Genomic DNA, 27,248 nt, shown 5'->3' on the forward strand with positions numbered 1-27,248 from the left:
AATTAATATTGACGTTAACTGGCATAAATATCGTTGTAAAAATGCGATATTGTTCAAATTTGAATTTAAATATGATCTGTGATTTATTATTTATTAATTTTTATTTTTAATTTTCCTTCGATTCTATTTCACACCTGCCTCTCCGCCGTATTTCAGTGTACAGAGGAATTTGATTGTACGTATAGAAAAAATTAAATTGACATAAAAATGTCAAATTTTTCATTCTCGTAAATTTTGATTTATTTTTTTTTTTTTCATATATTCCGATTTAAGAAATCGAAATATTTCCTTCTCCCCCCTTTAATATCTTTGTCCGCACTTTATCGTCTCAGGTTACAGAGTATATACGTATATATGTATATATATATATATATATATATATAATATATAATAAATTTAACGAGAAACAAGAGTGATTGACGTGAGGTATCCTTTTCTCTTTCTCTCTCTCTCTCTCTCTCTCGCTCTCCATCTCCCTATTTTTCTCTTACCCTCTCTCACTTCTGTCCGTTTCTCTCTACAACGTGTAATAACCTCGAGCGAAGATCAGAACCGCACGGTGTGTTTAACCCGTCCTTTCGTAATTTTGACGCGAACACCCTGGGATTTAACCAGTCCACGACGCTGCGCTGCCCCGGAGGAGAAAAAGAAGGATAAAGAAGATAAAGAAGAAGAAGAAGAAGAAGAAGAAGAAGGTACGAAGGACTCGACACATGCAACGCTGTAGCATAATATTTGCATGAAATTTATATTTCAAATATTTCTCAACTCTCCTTCGGTCGGTGAGAAAACCGGAAAAACACGAGAAAATCAAAAAAATAATCATAATAACAATAAAAACATATCACTGAATTTTTTTTTTTTTAAATGAAAAATCAATTTTACTTCAACGATTGAGTAAAAACGATCCGATGAATTTACATATATATAAATCATGAATTTGAATGATTAAAAATTAAGAATCACCAGAATAATAAAAACGAAGTTAATTAAAAGTAATGAGAAAACAAAAATAAGTAGAAGTGAGGCGAGAAAGATGCATTTATGCATCGGCATATGAAATAGAATGATTAAACGTTGTATAGAGAAAACAAGAATATCTGCAGCACGATGCAGCGTGCAAGCACATTTCATATGTATATACACATATGTACAACGTATGTAGGTATATAGTAATATATGATGTATATAGATATGTGTGTGTGTGTGTGTGTGTGTAAACATGTATAGTAGTTATATAAAATAATATCGTCCTCGTTCCAAACCAGCGAAACTTTTCTATCCACTTAGCTAAATCCTTGATCGAGTTCGTTCGCTTATCGTCTTATACAGATTCATGCAGCAGACGTTGGATATACGCATACAAGCATAGAATCAAGCCGAAGATCAGCGCAGAGTTCCGCGATTCGTTTCTTAGCTGTCTCCGCGAGTAATTTGATATATATATATATATATATATACATGTGTAAGTTTTACTCATACATATATGCATAGATGTGTATATATATATATATATATATATGATATAAAAAGGTGGTGGATGCATGTATGTTGTACGTATACAGTGTAGCCGTACAGTCGGAGGTGAAAATAATTTTCTTCGTAGTGAATACAATGTAGGCAAAACGTGAAGGAGAAGAAGAAGAAGAAGAAAAAGAAGAAGAAGAAAAAGAAGAAGAAGAGAAAAAGAACGAAGAAAATTGGACAAATAATGTAGAAGAGACAGAAGAAGAAGAAGAGAAAAAGAACGAAGGAAATCCAATCGTTTTTCGAAAGCGAAATGCAAAAAGGAAGAGAAAGAGATCAATAAAAGAGATCAGAAATACTAATCGAAAAATTTCATTATCAAAGAGTAAACGATAGTTGCAATTTTTTTTTTTTGCATTATATATTTATTTTATTTTATTATTTTGCATAATATATTTATTTATATAACGTATAATTAACTTTATGAACTTCTTTCTCAAGTCATCGAATTGCGGCGAGTTTTTGTTTTGTTTATAACCTCCCCCCCCCCCCAAAGTTCAGTTTTTTCACGCTATTTCATTTTTCATATTTTATCCATTACGTGCAGTAATAAATAATTGCATATATATATATATATACATCTATAAGATGCATCGATCACGATCATTCGTGATGCAATCGAATTACTGTTGAACGTAAATATTGCATTTATAAATAAAAAGTGATAACTCAATATTTGTGTCAAAGATTTTTCTCTTTTTCTTTTTTTTTTTATTTTGACAAAAATTGCATCGATTGCAAGAGAGAGAGAGAAAAAAATGAAATAAAATAATAAACACACGCGAAGTGTTGAAAAATTTTGCAACTATAAATTATATTTGCTGCAACAACATTGCGATCGGTTCGAGGAGCTCTTTGTTCGCAATTTAAAAGCGATCGATAACGCGTTATCTATTTACTATGTATTGCAATATTGTATCGGTATAACAACGAGATATTTATATCGGACGTAAGTTCTATACATTGTATAAAAATTTGATTAATTTTTATCGTTATACGTATATATATATATATATATATAGCATATAGGCTTATCATTATCGTTGTAAATCGTGAACGCGTCTCTCTATCGATTTTATCATCGATGCACATGTTACATAATAAATATAATAACAGAAAAGTATAAGCTCTTTGAAAGAAATTTGAAATGAAAGCACCGATTTTTTCTTCCTCTTTCATATGTATATCGCAAGTATTTCTTTTTTTTCTCTACTTAACAATAATTTGTTTTCCGATTTTCCGTTTAATCAAATTATCCATAGAAGATCTTTTTGTTTTTAAACAATTTATTTTTACTGCGAAGAAAGTTAAGTAAACAAAAATAACAAATAATTTGTTACATTTCTAATTCGAACGTTTTTTATATACGGATTTATGTCAGATTATTTTGATGAATCTGCTGATCTAAAATTAAGCCATACATATCTGTATAAATAATTGAATGAATGATTAAAATTGTATGAAATTCATTTTCCGTGTTCTTTTTTCTTTGTTTCTGAATCTCTTTAAAAAAAATTTTTCAATTTTATCACGATTTTCGTTTCAATGGTCGAATCGCGTGGTTATTGTTAAAAATTACTGTGCAATAATCATATAGTGTTTATAAAATTTGAAACATTTTTCAATCACGATCACAAATCAAACAGTTATAGCTGAAAAAATTGATTTTTTGTCCTACCTTTGACCGTTGATGCTGCCTATCTGCGAAGGATGAAGTTCCTCTGATTTCTCCAACGTCCTGCCGCTTCCTGCTCACTTCACTTGTTTCACTCACACTCCGGAAATTAGGGTTCAAAGAAATCCGTAAACTTTTAACGCACTTTTACACAACACACGGTCACCTGAAAATAAAAAATAATACATTTTTTCTTTCGTCTTTCTTTTATTATTTATCAACGAAAATTTAGCACTTATACAGATGCTTTTGAATTTTAACTGTAATTAATATTGACAAATGCTTTGTTAGGCTTAATAAATACACTTTCGAATTACATTGAAAAATAATTTTTCTTATTGATTTTAATCGATTTTTATACACGAAAATCGTAGTTGAAAATCATTTTGGAAAAAAAGTAGGTCTGAGGTGTTGATGATTTCTCGGAGATGGTTAACCTGAATGCAAAAAATCGAAGGGTTTTAGATTCAGCATGTTTAATGGCTTTGGAAAGAATCATGCGATTTTCGATATTTCCATAATTAAAAAAATGGCGGTCATTTTTCGAAAAAGTTGACAAAAAGACCGTTATTTTACCATTTTTTGCAAGAAAAATATGGTTAAAATCAAAATTTCAAAAAACGTATGATTCATTCCAAGGCCATTGGCATGCTGAATCAAAAACCGTTCCATTTTTTTACTTTCAGGTTAACCATCTCTGAGAAATCATCAAAACCGCAGATCTACCATTTTGTTAGACTGATTTTCAAATGATAAAATCAATAAAAAATTCTTTTTTTTTTATACAATTCGCGAGTGTATTTATTAAGCCTAACAAATCATCAAGCCTGTATCAATATTAACAGTTAAAACTTATAAAAAAAAAACTTTTTCTAGGTGATTCGAACAATTAAGAAAAACTAACTCTGGATTACCGGCAAAATTATAGTTATAGAAATATTAAGAAAGTATCAATATTCGAACTCTAACATTATCAACAAGCGTAGCGAAAAATAAACAAGGAAACACACTGCACTGTTACAATTCACAATTACAACAATAATCGCGCTCGCTAATAAATATTCGCTTCTATAGAATCATCGGACGTCTTACTCGTTCCGCGTTTATGTACGTACTAACATCTTCTTGGCTTCGCTTTTATACCTTTTGTTTTCGTTTACACTCTTCTTAATCCTATTCTCTAACGTCCGGTCACCGCGACTCGCACAGATCAACACGAACGCGATAAACACAAACACACACACACACACACTCAAACTCGTAATATGTATATGTCCTCATTTTGATCACCGGTTGTTTGACGTTGAAGCAACTCGTTTTTTGGTCCGATAGATTGTTTGTGTTGTTGTTAAATATTATTCTTACTATCATTATTATTATTATTATTATTATTATTATTATTATTATTTTTACAACACTCTGGTAGAGATATTCGGCCATTAGGGCTGAAACTCATCAGGCATGAAGCCGCGTGACATTCGTCCGCATCCCTCGACCCCACCCTAGAAAATTTTCTTGCGTATGATAAAAGCTGCAGTCGGTGGAGACGGAATCGAAGCAGTTGAGTGTACACGCCGAGTATATTTCGCGGATGCATTTGGTGGACAATTCGCAAGTGTGTGTTCGTCGAGCGATGAAAATGGTCCAGTTCGTTGACCGGCTACCGAGTAACTTACATTTTGAGTTTCGATTTTTGCAAGGAACGAAAACTGAAAATATGCAAGTATTAAAAATCATTTCTACGTACGACTGTCATGCTTCGCTGAATTCTGTAACTCGTGAAAAAATTTACGGCCTTACGTTCGATCGTTGACGCGTACTTTATGCACTTGTCTGCTGAAGAAAAAAATTTCCAATTTCTTTCTTTCTTTTTTTTTTTTTTTTTTTTTTTTCTCTTTCTTGCCTGACATTTCTTAGATACCGTATTAAGTTTTTTTTAGATATATGTATGTATTCGCTTCGTTGAAATTTTTAAGGCGTGGAAGTTTTGTGATTTTTTCTTTTCATTTGTTGCTTTTTTTTTTTTTTTTTCTTCATATACATGAATAATCGACAAACTTTTGCAATCGATTTTGAACAACTTTACCGTGCAAAAAAGCTTATGGAATTTTTCAACGTACGAGTAAAGGAGAAGAAGAAGAAGAAGAAGAAGAAGAAAAAGTAAACGAAGAAAGAAAAATCAGTTAGACGGCGATTTAATTCCTCGTCACTTGCATATTTGCTTTATTGCGGTTGCTTATAGTTATTACATAACTATACATAGTTGCTCTACACTTCTTTGCTAGCTTGCTTGCTTAATATTACCGATCCTTATTCTTATCCTTATCCACTTTGTATATTCGCGCATAAATTATAAAATATTTTTTTAACCTCTGATATTAGATTTATTATTACTTTTGGACAATTTTTAATAGCAACAAATATTATTTTCTCTCCGATGGTCAGTGAAAAGTAGCACATATCGTTCGATTGTTAAAATCGCGAAAATTTACGTTTAAACCAATAATTCGTTATCAATAACAATTTTTTAATACCTATACTCAGATTAATTTTTAATTTATTCACGTTTCGTTTCGTTTCGTTTTTTTTTTTTCTCTCCCCCCCCCCCCCCCCCCCTTCTCTTCACGATCGTTTCACAATTCTCTTACAGTTTTCGTATTCGGTGTCTGAAAAGAGAGAAAAAAAATAAACAAATAAACAAATAAAATAAAAAAAAAAGGACCAAAAATTATAGAGTTAAAATGACACCGTGAAAGTAAAAAAAAAAAAGAAGACCGAAAGATATGGTCGTAAATTTGATAAATCGTCGTAAATATTCTGCGTATATAGGTAATCCATACGTGTACCTAATATGTATAAATATATATATATATATATATATATATACGCATTGCAGTTCGTAAATAATGGTAATTTTAATCAGTAAAAATTTTTAAAGTATATAATCACGTATATTATATATATAATATATATATATATATATATACGTTATAAGTGATTATATATACGAAATTGGCGTTGTGCGACAAAATAACAATATTATACACGTTTATCGCTGGACGTGTATTTATTATAGCTGTTGGCTGGCTTGCTGGCTGGCTGGCTGCAATATGACAACGTTGTTGTAGTCTTATATTAATATACATATTCGATATGTATATATATATATACAAGGAACGACGCTACGCGATTCGCGTACTCATCGCGCAAGTATAGCGAGCGATAAGGAAAGCCGTAACGCACCTACGTGCATATATACCTATATCACGGTTGAAGGAGAAGAGAACACAACAACAACAAAAAAAAAAAAAAAAAAAAAAAGAATTAAAAAAAAAACACACACACACACACACACACGGATCTGATTTACGTACGTGTGTCAGTAACGTCCATGCATCTCGAGTGTCAACGAGATAACCCCTTAATCGTCCGCATATTGCTATAATGTTACCAAAGCTCGCTGATCGATGCAACAATAATTGCGAACTTTGTTATACATCGTCATATAGTATTTATCTTCAACTAACTAACTAACTAACTAACCAACTATCATGCTTCACAGCGTATATCATATGAATGCATAATTATAATATATAACGCAATATAGTATAATAATTATATCATCTTTTTATTCGATTTGCATTTTTTTCTTACACGGCGGTTATTTTTTCTTTTCTTTTCTTTCGGCACTATCGCGACAAACGCGGGAAAATTTTTCGGTTCTTTTGTTTCGCTCCCGCGAATCAATTTGTCGGTGATTTTTAAGATTTATTTTTATTTCATTTTTTTCTTTTCCCTCTCTATTCGTTCCATCCCCCCCCCCCCGGGGGGGGGGGGGGGGGGGGGGTAATGCAAACGCGGTGAAGTTACACGCGAATTAAGGATACGAATGTTCACCTGAAAACGAGCCATCGATAAAATTTAATTCGATCAATCTCAAGTTCACCTTGAGAATGATACAAAAATTTTTAATCTCCGGTGCACGTATACATATATATATATATATATATATATATATATATATATATATAATTGATAAAAATTCTCAAAATTATCTTGTAACCGAATACATGTTATATGTATGCATGCATATATATATATATATATATATATATATATATATGTATGTATATACGATGTTACGGTACATAATATTATAATAAAAGCGACTTGGCAAAAAATTAATTAGACTCTTGACGGCAAGCGTTCCAAAAAAAAAAAAAAACATATCATCAAATTTTTATTAAATGAATTTAAATCATTCTCGTTTCGTCAATTTCCCTTACCATCGACAAACGTTGACCTGCGGTTTGATTTTTTTTTTTTTTTCTATGTCTCTTCAAAAATTCAATGTTTTTTTTTGTTTTTTTTTTTCTCTCTCATCATCTCCAAGTCTTCCACCTCTTCTATTCAAAAACTCGAGCTCCTTGACGTGTAAGAAATTCGTAAAATAAAATTCAATCCCCTGCGAGAAAGGATATGGAGGGTAAAAAACAAAAAACAAAAAAAAGGAGGGGGGGGGGGGGGGGGAGGAAAAGGAAAGAAATTTAAAAAAAAAAAAAAAAAAACCGGAAAGGAGTCAATTTTCCGCAGCCATCGACTCCCCCTCTCTTGTGATATTATACTCCACGATTATGAGGTATACGGTACTGACAATGAGATAATTCCACCTGTGGAAGCCCCCCCCCCCCCCCCCCCCCCATCGACGCTTTTCCCTCTTGTTGCACTTGCAGCCTGCGTCGAAGAGGGGAAACCTGCAGGGGGGGGGGGGGGGGGGGGGAGGGGAGACTATGTAATCTACAATAGGTTCAGGTATTCAGATTGTCAGACAGACGTGTAATGTCACGTCATTACAAGGCACAATATTAATGCACTATAGCTACGCTACTGCGTTGCATATAATGCAGCAAACTGACCTCCGACGTTTCCTCGCGCCGATTACATATTATGCACATATCCATGCCCAACCGACCGCATCGTATAGAGGAAGAGAGAGAGAGAGAGAGAGAGAGAGAGAGAGAGAGAGACATTTTTTTGCAATCTAAAAGAAACGAGTAGTTTTTCTTTTTTTTTTTTTTTTTACCTTTTTTTCTTCTTCTTTAATCGATCGTAGATATCATAGAAATTCTAATCTCTGTTCAACCCTTTGAGTCGTAGTGTTAATATAATTATTCTTACCGCCTATTTTATAGCAATTTTTTGTATATTTAGAGAACGTTTCGATATATTTCTTGGCGGTTTTTTTTTCTAGTTCTGATAGTATGTACTAAAATAGGGTTTTAATACTCGAGAGTAATTGTTGCGATTTAATAAGTAAATCATTGTTTTTGGAAAGAAATTGATTGAGAAAAAATCGTGAAAATTGAAGGAACAAGTCATTTCTGAGAAAGTTACAATCTTTAAGATTATACGTAATTTATATTTAATTATAAGTTTTTTGGGTCTCGCTGATTGCGAATCTGATATCGGATTTAAAAAATTCAAAACGGAGGATCCAATATGCCCGATGAAAATTTGAAATTCGATCGAATCCGGAGAAACAACTCTGTCCAGGGCGTTTTTGGGGTCGCTGATTACGAATCCGAAATCAGATTTTGAAAATTCAGTACAACGAATCCGGTCAGCGATCCCGAAAACCTCTGCGTAAAGTTTTTTCACCGTATTCCATGAAATTTGAAATTTTCTTCCACGGTACCGGATCCTCCACGTTGAATTTTCAAAATCTGATTTCAGATTTGTAATCAGTGAGCCGAAAAATCATAGGATACTATATTTTTATGAAAGTTGCCTCAGTACAGTAACGTGTAACTCAAACGGTTAGTATAATGAACAAATTCACCGGACATTTGTAAAACGATTTTGCATGGTATATACTTGAAAATGTATATATTTTTTTGTTTCTTGAACGAGAAGAAGAAAATCTTGTTTTTTTTTTTCTTCGACATTCTATTTCATCGACGCGAATTTTTCAAAAGCAACGTAAAATTTTTAGTGGGACACCCTGAAATTTTGTAAATTACAAAGTATAAAATGAATCTTAAACATGAATTATTCGTAAATCATTAACTCGATTATAATTTTTCTCTCAACTCGTGAAAGTGAAATAATTATCTCAACTTGAATTCACGATAAGTTTTTCGCGAGAAAAACTAGATATCAATTAAACATAATTGTTCGTACAAAAAGTAATAATTTCATTCTGATTTTAGGCATCATCTTTTTAAGGGGCCCACTTCGCCCCACCCCCACCCCCACCCCCACCCCCATCCCCTATTGTATCTATATTTATGCACGTAAGCACGTGTGTAGATATATCTTTCGGTTACTTAATGACAATATGTCTGTCTGTTGCCACCGCGACCGCTGCGCTATGTGTATTATTATACCTTGCTGTATCCTGACTATCGCGAATTGTGATTCGCGGATAACCGTCGACCGCTGGGAAAGATCAAGGCCGCAAACCCAGGCGCAGACAAGATTTGCCATATCTTGATACCGATGCGGTTGCTGCTGCTGCTTCTGCTGCTGCTACTTTTGCCATTGCATTCGTTCGTTCGTTCGATTGAACGGTATTTATATCAGAATAATTAGCATCGATGCGCGTGTTTCGCAATAATTCACCTGCAGTGCAAAACTCTTAGTGAAATGCGATATTTACCGCGAAAGAAAGAGAGGAGAAAAAATTTTAACATTTGGTCATTGAGCTGCATAGGTATATAGAATGCAGAGAATTTATTGCTGTCGAAGCTCGATAACTTTCTGCAATTTTTTTTTACCCATACAGCCCCGCGGGGTGGAAACTTATTAAGATCCTTCTGTGAACTGCAGATTTGGATTGATTTTATTTTATTTTCCTTAGGTATAATCGCGAGATTTTTATTCTAAGCTCGAAACAAGACAGAGGATGATGACTTTCCATGAGTTTCAAGTCAGTAACGTTACTGTAACGACGAGCGTTTAGAGAAAATCGTTACTTTCCACCATCAGGTTTGTCTGAAATTGAGTAACGCACAGTAAAAAAAAAAAGAAAAAAAAAACACACGGTCATTCATATTTTGAAAAACGAATACAACCTCACTTTTCATCATTCCATGCACCCACAATAAACAAGATCTCTAATTTCGAATTACATTTTCAAGAGATTTCAATTTCGGTAGCAAATGAGATAACGATGAGAAACGATTATCTAATTTCCATAGACTCGGAATGGAACGTTTGATGGTTTAGATTACGTCGCGAGGTTCTGGGCAAATATGCAATCGAAATTGGTTACGAATAAAGTTTGGTAGAAAAGAAATAAAAAATAATAATAATAATATAGAATGGTTCTAGGATATTAAACAATGGCGAGCTTTTACTAGAATTATTTATAAAATTTTCTTCCTTTCGGCATAGTAGGTGCGTGAAGAAGAGAGAAGACCGACACCGTGAGTCGCGTACATAATTAAAAATTCGACTCGATCGATTCGAGTTGTTATATTTATGAAGTTTCGAGAAACCTCTGATTTCTCGTTTCACATTTGATGTAATTTTTCATGGAACTCCGTCCGTTCTCCTGCATTACATCAATTCGTCTCGCTATTGCGAAGTAACGAAAGAAGGAAAGAAAGAAAGCAAGAAATAAGGAAGGAAGGAAGGAAGGAAGGATGTGCAGGTATTATAAAAACGCAATCGAGATCCTTAAATATGCAGATCGGACGTAGCAAGCAAGCAAGCAAGCAAGCAGAGGCATCGGAACGGGAGCCGGAATCAGGATGAATCTCATCTCTCGTGTGTTATAGTCAGTTGAATACCGGCGTTTAGCCTGCAAAAGTCGCCGTTTTGCGTGCTCCGGAGTTTATACTTGCCCACCTCTACAGTCTACCTACATACTGTACCTATAATTCCACGAGTACCTACCTACGCGTGCAGTTTCAACATTTATGCAAAAGAGAACCCGCGTCACTCTCGCGGGACGCGATAATCGGCCAATTTCCGATGCAGCTGCCCCTCGTCCTCGTATTTTGCGCTGGATGCGATGCCCTCAAGGAGCCGATGCACCGCGTGCAGCCTGCATGCAGGATCTTATACGTGCAAGGATATCACGAGAGAGTGCTGCAGACAACGAACGAACGAAGGAAAGAACGAACGGCTGTGCGAAATTCCCGGCAGGATCCCCAACTTCCTTGATTTTTTTCCTGCCCTTCTTTCTCTCCTTCTTTCTTCCGTCTTTCCTTTTCTTATTCACCTTAATATAAATATACTTTCGTCTCATTTTTTCTTTCTTTCTTTATTCTTTTGCTTGTTTTTTGTTTGTATTATTTTTCTTTTCTTCCTTTCGGTTATACATCCTACCCTATACCTATATATATACGACAGAGTTACTTCCGGAATGTGCCAAACTTTTTTCTTTTTTTTTTTTTTTTTTTTTCAAAAATTTCATCCAAATTACACAACTTTTGACACGGTAATAAATAATAGAAAAACGAAATTTTCAACAAAAAAAAAAAAAAAAAACATCGCGCGGATCAAGTATTATTCTTTGGTTTTCGTACGTGAGATTTTTTTTTTTTTTTGGTTCGGGGTTTCGTATTTTGCATTCGCGACGAAAAAATTTCAACCGATCGGAAGAATTAAAAATCCAAAAAAAAAAAAAAAAAAATTACCACCACCCTTGCGAGAAAAAAGAAAATTGAATGAAAAGAAAACGAGAGTAAAAAAAAAAAAAAAAAAAAAAAACCACACACGCGAAATACGAAAAAAATGTAAATTCAAAAAAAATCGGTGCACAGTCGGTAACCTCGCGATCTTACCGATCGACTCGTCGGTTGATAAACCGATTCTTCTCTACAGAGATCCTTCGCGTACCTGAGCCGCGCGTCGAGTGTCGAGGATAGAACATTGTCGGCGGGGAAAAGAAGAATAAAAATAAGAATGTAGCCGGTCAGTAGCGAGACGGTGGGGGTTGGACCGGTGGCAGGAGGCGAAGGGGAGAAGCGGCGAAGAGGAGAGGTGGGGGGGTGTAGACTCGACTTACGGTCGGTTCGTGCAAAAGTAGCAACTTTTCCATCGGCTCGCGGTATTAGCGCGTAAAACGGTTCGCGGGCCGTGAACTGCACATGCATACTTACACATTCACGCGGCACGTTTGAGAATTCCTTGAGTAAATTGACGATGTGTAATCGGAATTTATCGGTTTTTCAGTACATTCGTTATTATCGACACTGTTAATGATATTTATATGTATTTGTTATATTAGGGTGGCGCAAAAAAATTGACTGTTTTTTTTTTTTTTTTTTTTTTTTTGAATCTGTTGTGGCAAAATGTTAGTTTTCGATGTTTTAAGAGCCCACTCCAAAGGACAGCTCAATGAAAAAAAATTTGAGAGGTCGCTCGAAATTTTTTTTAAAATGACAAAGTCGTCAAAAAAATTAAATTAGAAAAAATTATATTTTCAGTATTTTGTTTGATTTTTAATTCATGTCGTGGTTTATTGTTATCGATTCTTTCTTACTAGATTGAAGAAAAAAAATTTATGAAATTTTAATATGAATAGTTAAAAGGTCGCTCGAAAATATCTAAAGAAATGTAGCAAAAAATTGAAAAAAAATTATCAGCGACCTTTCAAAATTCAAATTTTGAACTGAAACTTTCGGAAACTTATTTTTTTTTTTTGTCTATAAAATTATACCGTAACGAGATATAAATTTGAAAAAAAAAATCGAGTTTCGACGATTTCTGACGTTTTAAAAAATGTGGAGCGACCTCTTAAAAATTTTTTTTTTAACTAGTCATTCTGTCTGGTTCAATCATTGAGGGGTTACATGCGGTAAAAATTTTCGAAAAATCGATTTCTCTTTTATTTTATTTTTGTAATGTACATATATTTCAGTAAGAACACAGAAAATTTTTCGTCATTCCGGTAAATATTGACAACTCGATGTAAGTTGAATGAAAAAATTTTCTACTACATGTAAAGTGCTTCTGATATTTGAAATGCATTTTTTTCAAAACTGTTTTTAAAGTCAGTGAGCAGGATTTTTCGAAAACCGATCTGTCTGAAATTTGAACACAAGCTTTTTTAAGTATATATATTCTTTAGTAATTAATCGAAGGTTTTTTCTCACCGATAAATATTTTCCATTTTATAAACAATTTAAGGCATGAATTTTTGCCAAAATTCGATCTGTTTTTTTCAGAAGCTGCCATTTTGTCAAAAATTATTATTTTGCTTATCCCTTCGATTAATTACAAGATAATACATTGTATTAACGAAATATTTTTGGTTTTTTCATTTTATATTACTCAGTCCAGATATATCGTGCTCACCAAGCGAGACGCCATTTTTTAAAGGTGTTTACAAATAAAAAAGTTGAAAACACAGTTACAAGTTACCATAATATGTATACAAATTTATACTTCAATAAATTAAAAGGTCTTCTCAGAAAAAAATTCTTGAAAAAATCAATTTTTTTTTTTTGCCTCCTCACTGTATTTAATCCCTTGATGTGAAATTTAACTCTGGAATTTGCGCAGAAAATTCTATTCCTTATACATATTATTATAACACATTAACACCACTAAGTTGTAATAGATATTACAAAAATTTTCAAACTCATCTTTAACTTTGAATAGACATTACAATAATTTTGGAACTCATTTTTGACCGGAAAATCGTGGATTTCGAATATTTATGTTGATTGCTTAATTTTCTTCCGCATGTCAATGAGACATCGCTCTACGGTCACAAAGCCATATTATATTATAAATAATAAATAACTCTCGATAAAACTTTATCCGCGTTAATTAATTCCGTCCCGAAGCTTTTTCGTTCTTTTTCCGTTTTTCCGTTTTTACGATGTAATACTAAGTATCATTATACATCAGATACCGCAGACACTCTTTCGAACAGCAACTCGACTACATTGCAACAATCGATTCATCGATCAATTCCGACAAGTTTTCCTTTCTCAAGGCGCCGCGTGCATTGCGGTTTGTGTTGCACACGCACTCACACCGACATTCGATCCAAATCGCTCGGATAAATAAAATCGGATTCGTCTCTTTGTCGCAAGACGTCATTTGTTATAGATTATCTAAAAAGTTTACGTAGGATTGCAATCAATTTTTCTCAGCATACTCAGAGTCATTCAATATTTACACAATCAATCCAGTTTTTCTTTTCAACTTTATCGCGAACAAATTATTATTCAAGGAAATCGAGTGAAATATTTTTTACAAACGGTCATTCCACCAGTGATCGTATATTTTGCCGTTCTACGTTCGACTTTTCGGTCCTCCGACCATCTAAAATTCCAATTTTCAATACCTGAATTTATCGAATTTTCAAAATTTCCTCACGTCTTTAAAAAAATTCGATATCTAATTTCATCTATAAGTCCGCCATTCTATTCACCCCTCCCACCCCCACCCTCCACCCCACCGTACCGCCGATTAATCATCACGTGAATATTAGCCACGTGAGTATTGGTTTCCAGAGGCTGAAATCCGCGGTGTAAAAAAATGAAAAATAAAAAATCATCATCGAACCATCACAGACCTGCAATTAAGTCAAAAGTCGCGCCAACGTCGAGTGCGTGTGTGTGTGATCGCATTGCATCGATGCACTTACATACGCATCGGAGTCTCACAAAAGTCTCAGTAAGTCGTAGAGGTACGGTTTCAATCGTAAAACCTCCCCCCACCCTGCCCCACCCTACCGCCCCATGCCTCCTCCACCCCTCGTCGATCGCCGAACCACCGACGTCGCGTGGAGGCCGAGAGGCGGCGGCTGACGGACGACGCGACGCGACATGCAGCCAGCCAGTTCTCCTCGGTCGCGTTGCGTGCCCCGCGTGTCTCGTGCATGTATAGATAGGTATGGGTATGGGATACAGAGCTTATAGGTAGGAGAAGAGAAGTGAAGTGAAGAGAAGGGGAGGGGAGGAGGAGAGGAGGCTAAACGCAACGGAGAACGACGGACGGCGAACGGAGCGCGCGGAGTGCGGAGAGCGGCGAACGGAGAACGGAGAACGGAGAACGTAGGACGCAGGACGCAGAGCGGCGGTGAGCGGAGGTGAGTGCTGAGTACCAGCACCACAGCACCACAGCACCACAGCACTAGCACCAGCACCAGCACCTCACTCACTTGACTGACTCGCTCACTCCTCAGGCCGTTCGCGAGGCTCGCTGGCTCGGCAGTCGGCTGGCCGGCAGTGAGTTACCGACTGCACTCAGGCGCGCATCGCACTCTCGGCCTTGCCAAGCAGCAGCGGCAGCAGCAACGTGTCACACACAGGCCGCGAGGCAAACCCATGCTGTATGTGTCCAGGCTATTCGTGCGGTAGTTTCTAGTTTTTGTTTTTTTTTGTCATTCATTGTTCGGGTTTTCATTGAAAGTTTTTTTTCTTAACCGTAACGATTACGGAACGGTTCGATCGGTTCTACTGTGACAAACGGTTGATCGATATCGACGGGGATTTTGGTGGTGGTGGTGGTGGTTTTTTTTTTTTTTTGTTTTTTTTTTGTACTGTTTTTAGTTCGTTTTTTTTTTTGTTTTTTTTTCTGGTGCGGCACCGCGTGTGTTCGGAAAAACTATTCTACGTACGTACGTGGTTGTATGGACTTTGTTTTTTTATTCTATTTCTTCTCGTCTCTCGAGGAGGGGGAAGAAAAAAAAAAAAAACTGTGAATGAAAACGAAGATTAGAGGAGAAGAGAAGTGAGAGATATTTGATTTTTTTTTCTTTTTTTTTTCTATTTCGTTTTTTTTCCACTCTTTACGGAAAAACGAAGGAGAGAAGGAAGAAACTGTTTCGTGAAGAGTAAAAATTGATATCATGGTTAACGATCGATGATCGATAATCGTATGTATATATTTATACATGATCGCATGCGGACGGAAATGAATTCAGTTTTACGTTTCGCGAGAGATGAGAAGATTGAAAGACGAGAGAGATTTGACAACTGGTGAAATAAGTTTCTTGTAGCGGGTTTTTTAACCGCGGATATATCGTCGGCTTTTTGTTTTCGGCGGGAAAAATTAAAGGAGGTCGTAGCCGGGTAGCGGCAACAAGTGAACGACGCCGAGAGAGAGAGAAAGAGAGAGAAAGAAAGTGAGAAAGAGAGTGAGAGAGAGAGAGAGAGAGAGAGAAAGAAGATCACGAGGCGTAGGCGGCGTCGCATCGACGGTTGTGTTGTTGTGAATTCAAAGTCTCGTGCACGTGCGTCGCGTCCCCGATTCCGTCTCGAGAAGGAAGAGATCGTTTTATTCGGAAGAGGAGGAGGAGGAGGAGGAAGGAAAGAGAAAAATCACCTGCGATCTAGAAGAACTGCACGAAATCGAAATCGGTGAGGGAAATTATGGATAAAAAGTGCGAAAAAAAAATTAATATCTGCAACAATTTGAAGTTTGTTGAAAATGTTTCCATTTTTTTGTTTTTCAAATTTTTGTAAAGTTTTTTTTTCATTTCACGTCTCCTTAATCTCGAGTGTGTGAGGGAAAATTAAAAGTTGATTCAACCTCCTTATTCTTCTTCTTCTTCTTCTTCTTTTTTTCCTTAGTTTCTTTCGACTCAGTTTAAAATTCGAATAAGAGGCAGAGGGTCAAGACTTGGGCTAATTAATTGAGAATTTGAAGAGAAATAGAGAGAAAGAGAGGGAAACAGAGATCAGAGAGATTCTACTCGATTTCCTGTGTATCCCAATATTGCAAAAAGAAGGTAAAAATAATGAAACAACTTTTTAACCGCGAGAATTATTCAATTTTCTTACAATATGTAGTCGCAAAAATGTGTTGCGAAAATAATTTTTTAGCACACTTAAATATTACGTATAATTTCATACAAACCGTCGGAAGTTTAATCGCAGTCATTAATTTTCATACGAGTTGTTTGTAAAACGATATGATTATTGAAAAAAAAATATCGTCACTGTTGTTCGAAGTATTTGGGGGAAACAAATTTGATCGAGTAATCGAATCTAAAAGGAGAATAATTTTTATCGATCGACGTTGCGCGCTTGAATCGATTCAAGACGGTGAAAATTGTTCTTCTTTTATTTCATGTTGAAAAAGAAAGCCGCGATCGAAAGGATAATTATAGAGATTGAAATATGGAGAAAATTCGATTCGCGATCGTTGCTTGGAAAAAAAAGAAAATGGAACATTATTTATGATTGTGAAACAAGGAATGAAGGAAAACGCGACTTTGTAACGAATTTGCAGCTTCGCCTCGTCGCCGCTTTGCTCGATGCAGACGATCGAGTTGATCGTACGAATTTGGGGAAGATGAGAATTTTTAGAGAAACCAGTCCACCTCCTCCTACACGTTTCTGATCCTTCATGCGCGAGGATCGATCAGCGACGCAACGAGTTCGAAACTCGATCCTTGGATGGAAAAAGAAAATAACGAAAAAACGAAAGACGAGAATATTCGAATAGAAAAACTAAAAAATTTCATCGTTTTTAATTTTTTTTAAGTTTAATTTTCTTCTTCAACGTTATCGTCGACGATTTGTTTTCTAGTTTAAAGATTTTTTTTTAATAAAAATTTAATCCAAATACTGACAAAGAATATCTGGAATCTATAAAAATCTAAATAAAAATTGGATTGATTTTTGGTTTTAAGATACTTTATTAAAACGTCGAGAAATTTCGGGGAAAAATCATTTTCTTTTCTTGATTTTACGACGACTTGTGAAGGAATTAACATTTCAAAATACAAGTACGCCATCTTTTATTGCGATTTACTGAATTTCAACCAATTCCAAAATCGCGGAATGACCTTTTTACTTCGGCACGTATCTTTACAAAAACGTTGCTAACTTCGATACGATCAGCAGTACTGAAATAACTTTCTGAATACAATAACAACTGCCTCAATCAACGCGAAATCCCAATTGTAGCAACATTGTTGCAAGTCTTTGTATCGCGTCACGATCTTCTTCAGGATATTGATTGAATTACAAACTAGTAACTTGTGTGAAAGCACCGATAATCGAGTTGAAAAAAGAAAAAAAAAAACAGCAACAATCAAATCACCATCAATAATAAAGAAAGAAAATCGAAGTAGAATAATTTTGCAACCAGTTTCTTTCGCAACAATTTTCACCGATCGTTGTCACGTGTAAAATAAACCGTAAATTAATTTCGATCGAGAGAATTTATTGAGTAAAACAAAGTGGCGAGGAAAATCAATATAGACGATAATTGCGAAAAAAAAGAAAAAAATGTGGCGATATTACTCGGCGCGTAACAGAGGAGGAGGAAAAAAAAAAAAGTTGCGATTAAGATTAATTCGCGATAAAATTCAGCAGCGATTTGCAGTCAGTCAGTCATTCAGTCAGTCACTCGGGCATCGAGAGAACTAAACAGCGAAAGGAACGAAGGCTAGGCCTAAAGTTGCCCGTCGCTTCGTTCGCACACAGAAAGGTGCGAGGAGAGAAGAAGCTGGTTTTGATATTGCAATTGGCGATGAAAGTTCGTTTCAAGTGCTAAATTCTCACCAGATTCAAGTGAGTAACGTTAATGTGTGATGAAATATTGAAACCAAAATCATTGTTTTGAAATTTTAGATCGATTTTAAAGGAGTTTAATTTCCAAAATCTGAACACACTTTGCGTTTTGAAAATGGATTGCTCATTTTGCGAAATGATGATTTTTTCTGGAACTTGATCGTTACGTTAACGTTACGAATTTGAAACTCCTAAATTCTTGACGTCTGATCAAAAACGTTCATCATCAAACATTCTTCTTTCTAAAATCTAAATCTGAATATCCTCAAAGCAGTGGAAAGTTTTTATCGCTACGATATTAAAATTGAATTTCATCGGGTTGAAATCGAGGAGAGAAAAAATGAAGTAAAGATAAAAAAAAGTTTATTTATAAATTATGAAACATGTCCCGGTTTTTTTAAAACATCAAAATCGTATAGTTTTCTCAATTTTTACAAATTCAGGCCTGATTTTGTGTCTAAATTAATATCGAATAAATTTTGCACTAAACATAATTACCACATTTTTTGCAATCAAGTTAAATCCTATTCAGTTTTAATTACCAACGAACCTGCGAAAAGCGTTTTTGAAAAAAAAAACAAAAACAAAAAAAAAAAAGAATCATAAAATCAGACAGAATAAAACGAAAAATGATGTTCAAATTTTATTGCAAGGATCTTAGGTGATAATTTTCTTTAATTTCGCGCAAAATACAGTCCGCGAATGAACACCTGCTGGCAGTTTATATCCATGCACCGACCGACTTGGGAGAAAAATTGTCGACGAGGAGGTGTCCGAGGAGTCGAACGATAAGAAAGCAATAATGAATTTAAACTTGCAGCAGCACCGGGAACCGTCGTCCGGTCGGGTCGTCGTCGGTGCAGGCGGCGAGAAATTTGCATCGAAGTTGTGAAATTATTTGCATTTCATATTATTTCGCATCATTCCGACCGACGGCGAAGCTTGCATATATATATATATGACAAAAAGACGAGCGAAGCATCGAAGACCGATTAACCATATTACGTATAAATACATAAAACTTACTTTACGCCAGTCATTAAACGGCGTGACCCTGTAAATACTCGTCTAAGAAAGAAAGAAGAAAGGAAAGTAAAAAAAATAAGAAGAAGAAGAAGAAGAAGAAGAAGAACGAAAGACAGGAAATGAAAAAGAAAATTTAATTCTTGTATGAAATATTTTTACTTAATTTCTGCATGTCCAAACAACGGTTGGACAGTTCAATTTTTGATAGTTTTTAGAATGATTTTTCAAAACTGATGAAAAGTTAGTGGAAAATATTTCAAAAGAAAAGAAAGAAATAAAAAGAAAGCCACAGACTTTGAAAAATCTATTCTCATATCCTGATTATCTCTCATTCCAAAAAAGAAGAATTACGTTTATTTGACAATGAGATTTGAATCTCCTCGTTGCTCAAAGTAATATCAAATAAATAAATTATGTGGATCCATCAATTTATCAATCATTGAATAAAAACTTTCCACGTGAAAAACAACAAGAAAAAAAAAAAAATAACCAATTTTGATCCGAAATTTTGAAAAAATTCAAACAATATAAAATATCATAAATAAGCATGGAATAGCGTTTTAAAAAATTGTCAAAATTCACGTGAACTTGATTCAACGATTCCGCTTTGCGAGACTCTTAAAATTTCATATCCAACAACTGCATTATTTAATTTATACATATAATCGAGCCAAAACCGATCTCTACAGAAATTGGCGAGTTTATTACATTCATCGTGTCTCCTCAACACAGATATTCTTTACCAAAGTATAATATATATATATATATATATATATATATATATATATATATATATATATGTATATCGCGAATGATTTCGGTATGCAGAATACCAAAGTATACCGTTATAGCCACTTTTCTACATGTGTAATGTACCTATATGGCTATACCATATATATTCTATAGAGTGTCGGTGCTGCTGCTGCTGCTGCTGCTGCTGCTGCTGCTTCTCCACGAGACGAATCGCGCGAGCTTCTCTTCCTCTTCTTCTTCTTCTTCTTCTTCTTCTTCTTCTTCTTCTTCTCTAAAATCTGCGAGAACTTAACTCTTCTCAAGGCTGACGAACCAGCGACCAACAACCAAGCGAGCTATATTTACGGTGTAGATATACATATATATATATAGTGTACCTACATCCGCGTGTATAAGTACATAATTTGTACATGTATTAAAATTATCTCTCTCTCTCTCTCTCTCTCTCTCTCTCTCTCTCTCTCTATATATATATATATATATATATATATAAATATATACATGCAATATTACCCCCCGCCCCCCATCGCGTCACGTCAAAGTGTCTGGCTGCATGCATGCATGCATGCATTGCGAGGACCGAGAGAGAAACAGAGAAAGAGAGAAAGAGAGACTGAAACGATCTCTGTTCACTCGGCATTGCTTTGCTACGTAGTATATGAGCGATGATAAAATTTAAGTTGCCTATAATTGATAGTGTTAAAGACGAAGGCGTGCAAATATGTGTATATATATATATTTATAGAGATACGTGTATATATATATATATATATGTATACATGTATGTAGGTATTTATCTCTGCAGCCAAGTGCATCATCACCTGATGCACTTTCGCACGTAAATAGTTTTAAATACATGTTGTAATTTATCGTGAGAATAAAAAATAGAAAAGAATTTTTATAGGTTATGTTTGTGGTCTGGGATTGGATATATATATATATATATATAAAGTCGAAAAAATTTCGGATATTTGATTTTTACCTGTGGTTGAGTGATTTTCATATTTTCACCTGAAGTTTTTATGAAATTTTTATACATATAAGACAATTGTTTGAGATTTGATTGATTTTTTTTTTTTTCGAAATTATTATTAGAACAAAAAAATAATTATTTCACTATGCAGACATGATTTTCAATTATTTTCTCACTAGCTTTTTTCGGATTTCAGAGTATCAAAAAATGAAAAGATTTATCATCGATGATTCATTGAATTGAATTTAATTTAAATTCTCATTTAAAGGATTTAATCTTCAGAGGTACTCGATACATTGTTTTATTGATAAATCAGTGATCGAGATTCGTCGATAATTGATTTTATTTTATTTTTTCTTCGATAATCATCAAGCTGCGATGTGTTATCGTTTCGTTGAATACATTTCACTGATTTTTTTTTTTTTATCTCGCCCCGTTGTTGTTCGTTATCGTCGCGCTAATCGCGTTCAAAAAATTTTCATCCATGATACGTAGAGTGTGTGAAAAAAAAAATAAAAAAAAATAAAAAAAAAAAGTAAAAGAAATTTAACAATGACCGATTAAAATTAATTGCATCTCTTTTCTTTACTTTCTGTTGCAGAGAAAGAAGTCAGAATGAAGTCTGATCCGCCCGCAGACCGGTTGGAGAATTTCTTAAATCACCAACGCTGCAAAAGGATTATTTTTACCACAATTGGAGTGTAAAAAAAAAAAACAAATAAATAAATAAATCAAAAAAAAAAAAAAAAAAAAAAAAATGAACGATAATAACGATTAAGAAAAAGTAAGAAAAAAAAAAGATCGTTAATCCATGAGACAGACGATATTGACGATGGTGAGTGAAAGTGAGAAATCGATCGAATTGAACCTGCTTTGTGATATAAAAAATAAGTAAAAGATAAAAAACGGTGAAAAGCGCGTCCTCGTTAAAATGGACAGAATTTATTAAACGCGCGAATCTTTGAATTTCCGTCGCGATATAAATTTAATTGAGAAAAAAAAAAAAGAAAGGAAAATTTAAAGGAGGAAGAAAAAGCACAAGAAAAATCGGGTAAAAATGGATCACAACGAGGACATTTTATGCGGTCAAATGGATTCCAGTGCCTCGTCGTCAAACGCGGCGCTCAGTCCAAGAACGCCACCGAATTGTGCCCGTTGTAGGAATCATAGACTAAAAATAGCCCTCAAGGGTCACAAGAGATACTGCAAATATCGTAGCTGTAACTGCGAGAAGTGTAGATTAACCGCGGAACGGCAGCGTGTCATGGCGCTGCAAACCGCGCTGAGAAGAGCCCAAGCCCAGGACGAAGCCAGGGTCAGAGGGCCTGAAGAAGTTAGTAATTCCTTGCTCCTCAAGATCCCATCCTTAACCCCCCCGAACCGTGTCGGAAGACGCGCGGCGCTGCTGCGAGAAATATTTTTCAAAGTTCGCGAAAAAATTTTGCAAAATGTGTGAAAAAAAAAAAACAGTTGCAAAGTGTAAAGAAAGCAAATCATTCCCATTAGATATATTAAAAATTTGCTAACGTATTCTAAGATTTAGCAAAATGTGTGAAAAAACAGTTGCAAAGTGTGGATGTAAACAAAAAAAAAAAAATCGCATGAGAAATATTGAAACTTTGCAAAACGTATTCAAAAATTTTGCAAATTGTGTGGAAAAATAGTTGCAAAGTGTAAAAAAAAAAAAAAAAAAAACAAAGAATTCGCATGCAAAATATTGAAAACTTACGTGTTCCAAGATTTTGAAATTGTGTGGAAAAAAATTTGACAAAAAATTTGGAAAGTGTAATAAAAAAACGAACACAGAATTTGCATTGTATTAGCTACCGGAAATTTGTAAAATTTTTACAAAAGTTTGACAAAAAAAAAACTTTGCAACGGTTTAGAGAAAATTTGACAAATATTTGAACAGAAAAATTGCAAGACGTTATATATATACCTCAAGTTTACCAAACATTATCGAAATTTTCGCGAAGTCACAAAAGAGTTTCCAGGATGTTATCTAAATTTTGCAAATAATTACCGAAAGGTTGCAAAATGTGGAAAAGAAAATGAAAAACAAAAAAAAAAAAAAAATTGTGTCAACAATTTTTTACGTAGAGTTAAAAATTCTTATAAGTTTGCAAAATAGTTTGCAAAATAAAAAGAAAATAATTAGCGAGGTGATTTAGCCAGATAATAAATTGCGAAATAATGTTAAAAGTTTGCAAATCAATTTTCGAAATGTACAATGAATAAGTATCAAGATATATTATCGAAGATTTTTTAAATATTGCAGATAAAGTTTTGAAAAAATGTTGATAGAAACACTGTGTAATAATTAGCTAAAGTTTCAAAAATATTTGCAAAAAATTTTAGTGAAAAAGTGTGCCAAAAAAAAAAAGTCTCCTGTCTTCCTGACGAGGCTAGAAAAATTGCAAAAGAAAAAGTGTGCAAATTTTTTTTTTTTGCAAATTTACGAATTTGCGAATTTTCATTCGTCGTTTTGAAATACAATCGCAGTCTCGCCGCACGACTTTCGGAGACGCGGTGATCTTAACGCACCTTTTCCTAGCAGGTGGACCCTCGTTCGGTGGTTGTGGACGTCGCCGATCGTTTGATATCGGTGCCTCAACCCGAGAGATCGAGTTTAGAGGGTAGCTGCGACAGCAGCAGCGGGGGATCGCCGGTGAGCAATCACGACAGCAACGGAGGGCACAGCGGAATCGGCGGACCGGTCGTGACGATACCACCCTCGCAAAAACTGCCCGCCATTTACCCCCACGGCCCCCCCGCCTCGTATTTACCGCAGCGGCGAAACGGTGAGTTTCTTCTCATTTCTCATTCATCCAATTTAGGGTGTTGACGAATTTTTGCCGCCCAAACCCCCAAATCGACTTCAAATAATTCAAAAACAATTGCATAATTTTTTCACATTTCTACCTCAACTCTAGGATAGTTCGCTTTGTGATCGAAGTTTCTTATGGAAATAACTTGGGAAAAACTTGTTTCCTCGGTATAATATTTTGTTGCAAGTGTAATAATATTTGAAAAAATCTGTAACCGCGAGGTTTTAGTGGGCATTAGTGCTACTATCTGTAAAAAAATTTACATCACGATACGAGCAAATCTTAGACGAATTGCACTTCCTCTGAATGCAAAAAAGTCAGATTTCGAGGGTTTGCAATTCGTCGAGATTGCGTGAGATGATTATGTGAATTTTTCTCCCAGACGGTGGCACTAATGCCGACTAAAACCTGTCGGTTACAATTTTTTTTAAACATTGTTACTTTTACAATAAAATATATACTAAGAAAAAAAGTTTTTCCCACGTTATTTCCATAAGAAACTTCGATCACAAAACGGACTATCTTAGAATTGAGGTAAAAATCTGAAAAAATTAGGTAATTATTTTCTAATAATTTGAAGTTGATTTAGGGGGTGGGGTGGCAAAAATTCGTCAACAGAAGTCAGAAAAAAATCATCAACGTGCGAAGTCCAGGACTGTTAGACGACTACGTGAATAATTTTTTACTTCATTCTCTCCTTCTTCGATAGTGTTTTATTTCCCCCCCCCCCTTTAGTTTCTCTATTTAATTCTTCACCTCCGTGACACCTTGTGCAGAAAAAAATGGCTGATTATTTATACGACAGCAAAAAGAAAGAAAGAAAGAAAAAAAAAAAAGGAATTCTATTCAACCATATTTCAATGCTATTAAACGCGTATGATAAGGTGGATGATATTATATATCCTCGTTTTACGACAGACAAGAAGAATATTATAGGCGCGTATAACTATTCATTTTTTGCCATTTCGTGACCCGCGGAAAACACAACAACTCAACTCAGGCCTCGCAGCGCTTGTGCTTGTGCTTGTGCTTGTGCCATGCATTTACTTAATACTCGCTGCATGCATGACTAATCGATCCAGGTACATAATGCGATGTACCTAGTCATACTACAATACTGTCCATCGTTCCCTCCGTACCTACTCGGAAATCTAGAATTATCATACATGTGGCACGATTTGCGGTAATGACGAATAGAAATAAATAATGTTAATCTATGCAGCGATCCTTTTTATTTTTCTTGTTGTTGTTTTTTTTTTTTTCTTTCAAAGCAAAAAAAAAAAAAAAAAAAGAGAGAAGAAAAGTCTAGCGAAAGAAATTAGAATCATTTATATGTATATTTATATTGAAAAATAATTATCAGATAAGTAAATTGTGTCTGTCGTGAATTTTTAATTGCGAAATCTTGACACTTTGTCTTATTATGAAAGATGCGCGCATATTTATAATAACAAGTGGAAACGTTTACGGTGAAAATATGCTTGTGTATATGTATATACACATGTATATACGTAGACTTTATGTGGTGACAATATTTCGAGTGGGTCTTTGACCTACCTGTTGCTCCCCCGTTCAAAGCAGTTAAAGCAACCCCGACCCTCGCAACCTGCCGCCTCTCATCCCTCGCTCAAGTGTCATGTGGGTAGAGAGATAACTGAGTGAGAGAGAGAGAGAGAGAGATTCGTCGATAAAGGGGAGACTGACAAGGAAGGTATCCCAGGTCGATCTCTCTGATTTGATTTTTTTTCTTTCTTTCTTTCTTTATTTTTTTTTTTTTGTAATATGTTATCGCAGACTAGAAACTAAGCGACGAGAATTTTTTTCAAATCTCCTAATAGACACTTGAGAGGGGGTGAAACTACCCTTCAAGGTCATAAATTTCGAGGGGTGATTTGGCAGTTTTTTTTTTTATGTGTTTTGTATTTTTTTTTTTCCCACTTGAGCAAATTCCATTATTTCGAAATGGAATTTGAAATTCGATTAACACAACGTCGAAATTTTTCTAAACTTCGATCTATAGACAGTAAGTTATAGATTTGTTCTTGTAATTGAAATTAAAATGTGGAACGATTAGAAAATAGAATGGTCAGAGTATTTTTAAGAACGCAAAAATCTATTTTATTCAATATTTAAAATATATGTATATACCTATATGCAATGTTGAAATGTAGAATAGACAAAATTTTGTAAGGTTTAAGTAGAGAAAGTCAAAACGTTTTTATGTACATTATGATTTTCTATACTCATCGTTTTTTTATACTTCTGTTTTCTAAATTAGGAAAAACAAAAAAAAAAAAAAAAAAAAAAACAAAAAAAAAATGCAAAGAAATTCTACCGTAAAAATTCGTAAAAACGACTCTTTTATTTTCTACTTTTTCCCAAATTTTCACCACGACGTAACGTAGCTTAAAAGAATGTATGAATAATAATCAGTAAATTACTTAGGATTTTGAAGTTAGTAAGATTATCGTATAAGGAATAAAATTTCTTAAGAATATTTATTTCGCAATATAGGAGGAAGATAAAACAAGCTAAAAGAAATTTACGTTTCGAAAATAAAACCACTTCTAACAATCGCTTACAATTAATAAAAATACAATACCGAAAAATGTTGATCTAATTATTTCCCCCGGCAATACCAACTCGAGGCTCATAATTGCTTTAAAATACAGAGTAAACAAAAATTATTGGGATCGTCGACGAAGGATTCAGAGTTGACAGAGTAATCTGTAGAGTCGTAATTAGTCGCGAGATAAGTGAAAGAGAGTATATTAATAGGCGCCTTCGCCTCCGCCTGTTGCTCTCGTTGCAGCCTCGGTTTTCAACAAAAAGCGAGTTTTGTTTCAGCGACTTTCTGGATTCCACTCTCATAATATTATTATTAATAACGAGTCTCTTTTTCCCAGGGACACTGATCACATTCTCAATTCAGATTGCAATAATGTCTTCCCGCGATTCGGCTTCAATACTCTTCA

General features: G+C 34.6%; 1 protein-coding gene and 1 long non-coding RNA gene across 6 annotated transcripts in view; one reads left to right on the plus strand and one right to left on the minus strand.

The window, feature by feature from the left end:
- LOC124413760 overlaps window positions 1-4,290 on the minus strand; it is a 52,703-nt gene extending 48,413 nt beyond the window's left edge. The window contains exons 1-2 of the long non-coding RNA XR_006929902.1: window positions 4,117-4,290; window positions 3,206-3,368 (exon numbers count right to left, since the gene is read on the minus strand). This is a non-coding gene — a long non-coding RNA (uncharacterized LOC124413760). The remainder of the gene's footprint in view (window positions 1-3,205; window positions 3,369-4,116) is intronic.
- A 17,948-nt stretch (window positions 4,291-22,238) lies between these two features.
- Window positions 22,239-27,248, plus strand: part of LOC124413757 (protein doublesex) — a 48,001-nt gene continuing 42,991 nt past the window's right edge. For 2 of the 5 annotated variants that reach the window (XM_046894505.1, XM_046894504.1), the window contains exons 1-2: window positions 22,241-22,778; window positions 24,000-24,246. In XM_046894505.1, coding sequence (XP_046750461.1) covers window positions 22,503-22,778; window positions 24,000-24,246 — 523 coding nt within the window. In that variant the 5' untranslated portion in view covers window positions 22,241-22,502. Of the gene's footprint in view, window positions 22,779-23,999; window positions 24,247-27,248 lie in introns of all 5 variants that reach the window. The other 3 variants (XM_046894506.1, XM_046894507.1, XM_046894503.1) reach the window with 3 other exon arrangements.

This window comes from Diprion similis, chromosome 13 (assembly GCF_021155765.1).
Source record: "Diprion similis isolate iyDipSimi1 chromosome 13, iyDipSimi1.1, whole genome shotgun sequence".
In the NCBI taxonomy this organism is placed as follows: domain Eukaryota; kingdom Metazoa; phylum Arthropoda; class Insecta; order Hymenoptera; family Diprionidae; genus Diprion; species Diprion similis.